This window comes from Gymnoscopelus microlampas, assembly GCF_963454915.1.
Source record: "Gymnoscopelus microlampas genome assembly, chromosome: 16".
NCBI lineage: Eukaryota > Metazoa > Chordata > Actinopteri > Myctophiformes > Myctophidae > Gymnoscopelus > Gymnoscopelus microlampas.
The window spans coordinates 5,991,118-5,998,164 of NC_139953.1; the positions used below are offsets into that span (position 1 = coordinate 5,991,118).

A 7,047-nucleotide genomic window follows, 5' to 3' on the forward strand; every position below is an offset into this window, starting at 1 on the left:
ATATGTATGCATCCGTTGAAAAATGCTCATTCATTTTCTAAAATAGTGGAAATAGCATATCTACAAGATCACAAAGTGTTGTTTTAAAATGGACTGTGGCTTTGTTTTGGCCATTTGGAAAATTATTTATTTAGATTTTTGGTACCGGTCATTGTCAGACATTTCTTTGTATAATGCAGTTATTTGTCTGCCCTGTGCAATTTTTGTTTATGATTATGAAAGCCTAAAAGCCAAACAGAAATGTAATTTTTATGTTCTGACAATGTTCAATGCCAAAAACACTAAATCATTAATCACAATAGGCTCTATGCACAGCAGCCATATTATCACTTCCGTCACAGGTGTTGCCAATGATACTAATGAAGGCTCTGTTCCATCATGCACAATATCAGCACCCTGACTCTGTTTGACCAGAATGGAACAGAGCCTTCATTAGTAACATTGGTAACACCTGTGAATTTCTTCATAATATGGCTGCTGTGAATAGAGCCTATTGTAATCACAGTTAATCGTCAAGTAAAATGTCATGATCGTGGACAGCCCTAATCCCTTCCATAGTAACTCCCACAATGAGCCATGGAAACAGCCATTTCACTACGTCCACATTATGTCAGGGACTTATTCACAGTAGCTTAGTCACAGTTTCAACTCTCCTCACAAAAGGTTAAATGCGGTGAAAGAGCATCAGAGTAGTTTATTATCAATCCATTAAGACCGGGAACGCATCTGTGTCATTTTAAGATTTCTTTGGGTATTCAAAAATAGCAGATCTACAAGTATGAGCTTGTAGATCTTCTATTTTTGAAAAATCGTGTTTTTGTTTGAGAAAATCATTGAATATATATATTTTTTTTTAAAGCGAACATTTTTAACTAAAATCTTTGGTCCCTGGAACAAAATATTTTGAGATGGGGGTCTGTGGCCAAAAGTTTGAGAACCACTCATTATATCAACATCCAAATCCCCAGAAGCAAAGATTTGAGTTACAAATGTTCGCTTTAAAAAATATATATTAAAAGATTTGCAAAAATGTTCTACCAGCTCATCGGTGCGCACTCGGTGCCGGGCTATGAGCTTGTAGATCTGCTATTTTTGAATAGCCAAAGACATCTAAAAATGACACAGATGCGTTCCCAGTCTTAATGGGTTCAATAAAGACAGATTTTTGCATAGATAATGACATGCCCATAATATGGGACACCATTGTTAATGTGATTAATGACCATGACTGAGGCCAGACAGGAAATAAACGATTCTATTAGTCACATTATCAACCATGACGCAAGTGGACATCATTTCATGTACTAGGTCTATATTTCATGTTCAGTGAACGAACGTCACATTGTCGCTTCTGCCTTTCATTTTTCTCTCCTCTCGCTGTGTCTGTCTGTCTGTCTGTCTGTCTGTCTGTCTATCTGTCTGTCTTCCGTTCTTCTGTTCATCTGTCTGTCTGTCTGTCTGTCTGTCTGTCTGTCTGTCTGTCTGTCTGTCTGTCTGTCTTCCATTCTTCTGTTCATCTGTCTGTCTGTCTGTCTGTCTGTCTGTCTTCCGTTCTTCTGTTCATCTGTCTGTCTGTCTGTCTGTCTGTCTGTCTTCCGTTCTTCTGTTCATCTGTCTGTCTGTCTGTCTGTCTGTCTGTCTTCCATTCTTCTGTTCATCTGTCTGTCTGTCTGTCTGTCTGTAAGTCAGTCTGTCTTCCATTCCTCTATCGCAGGGGTCTTCAACATTTTCAGGCCAAGGACCCCCTAGCTGAGAGAGAGAGATGAAGCAGGGACCCCCTCTATACTGTATACAGTGTTTCAGAACTTTTTTGTTTACTTGGTCTGCTCATTTTTCCCTCTACACCCATACGCCCAACGCCTCGCGTGCGCAAAGGGATGGTAGGGTGTGAGCAAAGGGATGGCAGGGTTCAAGTGGTTAAGGTAAAACAATCAAATCATATCACACAAAGATTGGGTGGACCCCCTGTAGTAGCTCTGAGGACCCCCTAGGGGTCCCGGACCCCCTGTTGAAGACCCCTGCTCTATCCATCTCGCCGTCCATCTGTCTGTGTGTCTGTGTGTCTGTGTGTCTGTCTGTGTGTCTGTGTGTCTGTATGTCTGTGTGTCTGTGCTGGAATACTTCAGGTCACAAGACAGACATTAGTGCACATGGGCTCAGTGGTCATGTGTTCAGGTTAAATCAGTGGCCTGACGCTGGTCATATGGCTGCAAATCAATTGTTACTGAACTTCAGTCCAACTCTGTTACTGTACCACTCTGCTCTACTATAACACTATACTGAACCATGAGTCTAACTCTGTTACTGTACTGCTCTACTCTACTATATCAATATACTGAACCATGAGTCTAACTCTGTTACTGTACCGCTCTACTCTACTATAACACTATACTGAACCATGAGTCTAACTCTGTTACTGTACCGCTCTGCTCTACTATAACACTATACTGAACCATGAGTCTAACTGTGTTACTGTACCGCTCTGCTCTACTATAACACTATACTGAACCATGAGTCTAACTCTGTTACTGTACCGCTCTACTCTACTATAACACTATACTGAACCATGAGTCTAACTCTGTTACTGTACCGCTCTGCTCTACTATAACACTATACTGAACCATGAGTCTAACTCTGTTACTGTACCGCTCTGCTCTACTATAACACTATACTGAACCATGAGTCTAACTCTGTTACTGTACCGCTCTGCTCTACTATAACACTATACTGAACCCGAGTTACTTTTGTGGTTAAAAGTTACAAATCTTAATCATTGCGATAGTGTGTGTTCAGTAACAGGGGTCTCCCCGTCTGTCCAGCTCTTTAATAAACAGAAAATACATGTTCAGTTGAGTTACACATTTCATCCAATCAGGAGAGAGAACACCACAAAGATCATTAATGACCTTGTGTTCCAGTTCCAATTTTGTCTGCTCCTTTTTGTGTGTTTGTTCAATCACTTCCTATTTCACCCGCTTATATCCTGTATCCTGGGAGTTGTCTCTCACCGATTGGATCAAATTGGTATTCCGACCTGAAAATGTATTTTCTGTTTACCAAAGAGCTGGAGAGACAGGGAGACTCCTGTTACTGAACAAACACTCTGTAGCAATGAGCAATGAGTACTATCTGAACATGGAGCTACTTAACACTTATTTGAACTAAACATATCACTTGCAGCACATTTAAAGCTGTATTTAGACAGTAATGTCTTTTTTTCTGGCAGTCCCAGGCTCTTAATTTAGAAATTCAGCATTAAATGATTGCACAGCCAAGGTATACACAGACATTGTAGCCTACAACTAAACACACAGATACAAAGATATGCAAATAGACCTTGCACACATGCACAGTAAAATGTCATTATAAACCTCAATCCTGCTATGCTGAGAATGTGAACAGGTGTGTGGTCCCACTGTTGTCCCCTGTATAGGGCATAGCAGTGGCGGCCATTTTCTGGTTCCACTCCAAAATAGTCAATTCATTTTCCCCATTGACATTTCCAAAAATATTTATATCAATTATTTTAAGCCTAGAATCAAGCCATCCAGCTTTTTTGAAAACGGCAAAACAAAGGGTATTTATTAAATATAGTATATCATATAATTAAATATAAAATAAAATAAAAATCACAGAAATAAATGTTTAATGGTCATGATTCACCAGGACCCTGGATGGCTTGATTCTAGGCTTAATTTAATTGATATAAATATTTTTGGAAATGTCAATGGGGAAAATGCATTGACTATTTTGGAGTGGAACCAGAAAATGGCCGCCACTGCTATCCCCTATAATGCACAGGTACTCTATGCTTCATTTATGCCTTCTGCAGTTAAATTCTTATTCAAGCATTTCACAAACTATATTCCAAGACAATCCAGCGAGTACAATGCTGCCCAGACATTTTAGGCCTGTTTCTGTGCAGAATAGTGTATGTGGACTGGACCAGTGGTGGAAGAAGATATTTTACTTAAGTAAAAGTAGCAATACCACAATATAGAAATACTCTGTTACAAGTAAAAGGCCTGTGTTCAAAATGTTACTTGAGTAAAAGTACAAAAGTATTGGCATCAACATATACTTAAAGTAAGAAAAGTACTAATGTTTGAAAATAGCAGATCTACAAGCTCACAACGCGTCGCGATGCTACGCGTTGTGAGCTTGTAGATCTGCTATTTTCAAATAGCCGATGTATAAAATAGAGCTAAAGTGGTTAATGTATGTTTTATAATATAGTAATTTATATCTGCAAATTAACTAGTAACTAAAGTTTTTAAGTAATTGTAGTGGACTAAAAGTACAATATTTGCCTTTGAGATGTAGTGGAGTAGAAGTAAAAGTATTGCAAATTGGAAATACTCTCGTAAAGTAAAAAGTAACTAAAACTTGTACCTAAGTACAGTACTTAGGTAGCCTACATGTACTTAGTTGGCTCCAGTTCGCTTGAGACTGCGCGCCTCCGAAATGGTTTAGTCAATGGAGGAGATGCGAGGCGGCTATGCACAGATTTGGGGGTTTTCTAGGTGTCTACGCACGGAATGACATCCGCGCAATGTATAAGAAGTTGTGTGAGATCGGGTTGCAAAGAGAGACTCAAAGAGTCTCCTACTGACCAATGACCTGGTCATCAAAACATTGGCTTAGGAATGCGACAAAAACTAAACAATCTCCATGAATTCAAGGCTTCGTTGGGTGTGTAATTGATCTTTTGGGTGAACTACTCCTTTAAGTTTGTCTTTTATATTTGCTCTAGCTTTAGTGTAAGGAACTAAGAACCCAGAGGTCTCTCCTTGTCAAGTCAGGATCAAGCAGAAGGCCATTTTTGGGATGGTGACCCACAGCTTAAGATACGCTGATAACAAAAAATCATACCATTTTGGTCAATAATATATCTATTCTTTAAAGAATATATTACGCTACTGCAGTTCTCAGAATCATCTGTACAGCACTTCTTTCACTGTTACTAAGGATGAGGGTTAGTAAATAATGGTTACTTTTTAACAGTCTCACACTGTGACCCGCAGGCTCATTAAAAACGGTTTATCTTCTAAGGCTCCTTCATTAACCCTGTTGAAGCAACACAGATCCGCATGAGTGCTGAATTTAAAACCCAAATTACACACTATGCTACTGTACATTACGCCCCGTTTCCTGAAATTATTGTTTGGGACACAAAAAATGATAATACGAACCACAGAACTGGTTCTAGTTCGTCCTGATACTAGAATACTACACTCTTCTTATAGTGACAGGCAGGCAGGCAGGCAGGCAGACAGACACATATATATACAGTAGATAAAGCCATGACTGGACAAACAGCAGTTATTTGACAAACACATCCTCGGGCCAGGCAGGCAGACAGACGGCAGTGGTGGAAAAAGTACTCAAATTCTTTACTTAAGTAATAGTATCAATGCTGCAATATTGAAATACGCTGTTACAAGTAAAAGTCCTGAATTCAAAATGTACTCGAGTAAAAGTACAGAAATATTGGCATGAAAATGGACTTAAAGTACCAAAAGTTAAAAGTACTCATTGTGCAAAATGTCCCATTTGAAGTTTTCAAATGTATTAAAATCTTTTGAAAATAGCCGATCTACAAGCTCACAATGCGTCGCAATGCGATGCATTGTGAGCTTGTAGATCTGCTATTTTCAAATGGCCAAAATGTATATAGGGCTGGCTGAAGTGGTTAATGTATATGTTATAATAATAATCTACAAAGTGACTAGTAACGAAAGTTTCCAAATAATTGTAGTGGAGTAAAAGTACAATATTTGCCTCTGAGCTGCAGTGGAGTAGAAGTAAAAGTATTGAAAATTGGAAATACTCCATTGAAGTAAGAAATACCTAAACATTTTACTTAAGTACAGTATTTGAGTAAATGTACTTAGTTACTTTACACCACAGACAGAGACAGACAAACATAGACAGTATACAGACAGACAGACAGACAGACAGACAGACAGACAGACAGACAGACAGACAGACAGACAGACAGATTAGATAGAGTCATGATTGGACAAGCAGCAGTTCTTTGACAAACACATCCCCGAGGGCAGGCAGAGGCAACGTTATCCATCCAGCCTCCCCTCCCTTTTAACTTGATCTGAAATGTCCATGTTGTCTTCTTGAATAATCAATACGCAATGTTAACACAACACAGCAGGCTGCCATGGTCTATGGTTGCAGACTTCCCCCTCTCTCTCTCCATTCATACAGGAGTGTGTTTACTAAACCTTATATTTAGCTCTGTGGTTCAGGTGGGGGAGGTCTAAAATGGACCCCTACACAGTGGTGGAAAGTAACCAAGTACATTTACTTAAGTAGGCCTACTGTACTCAAGTACAATTTTAAGGTATTCGTACTTTCCTTGAGTATTTCCAATTTCCAATACTTTTACTTCTACTCCACTACATCTCAAAGGCAAATGTTGCACCTTTACTCCACTGCATTTATTTGAAAACGTTGGTTACTAGTTACTTTGTAGATTTGGTTTATTATCATAAAACATACACTTTATACCCTGTTTTATTCATCAGCTATTTGACAATAGCCGATCTACAAGCGAGCTTGTAGATCTGCTATTTTCTACCATTTTAGTACTTTTACTTTTGGCACTTTAAGTATATTTTGATGCCAATATACTTTGTACTTTTACTCAAGTAACATTTTGAACACAAGCCCTTTACTTGTGTAACAGAGTATTTTTATATTGTGGTATTGCTACTTTTACATAACAAAAAAAAGTATTTCTTCCACCACTGAGTATAATAATAACAGATCTAAAAGCTCTCTTCCTATAATAAAGGACATCCCATTCTGCTGCTATAGCGGCGTGCGCACTCTGCATTCCAACTTCACTTCATTACGATCTGACACAATAATAAAGGGACAACAACCTCAAACCCCCAAATAATACACAAAACAGAAAACCTAAACACATTGTATTGTGGTGGTAGTACCTTGTTGTTGCCTGGTTTCCATGGTAACCGTCAGGTAAATAGATTGATCGGTGTGGTAGGCTACCGCACGCGCAGCCTCTTG

The 7,047-nt window shown here is 38.9% G+C and overlaps 1 protein-coding gene across 3 annotated transcripts in view; it reads right to left on the reverse strand.

Annotated features, from left to right (window-relative positions):
- The window catches only part of tpd52l1 (tpd52 like 1), a 36,799-nt gene extending 29,752 nt beyond the window's left edge, over positions 1–7,047 (reverse strand). For all 3 annotated transcript variants that reach the window (XM_084081624.1, XM_084081623.1, XM_084081622.1), the window contains exon 1: positions 6,966–7,047. In XM_084081624.1, coding sequence (XP_083937750.1) covers positions 6,966–6,987 — 22 coding nt within the window. In that variant the 5' untranslated portion in view covers positions 6,988–7,047. The remainder of the gene's footprint in view (positions 1–6,965) is intronic.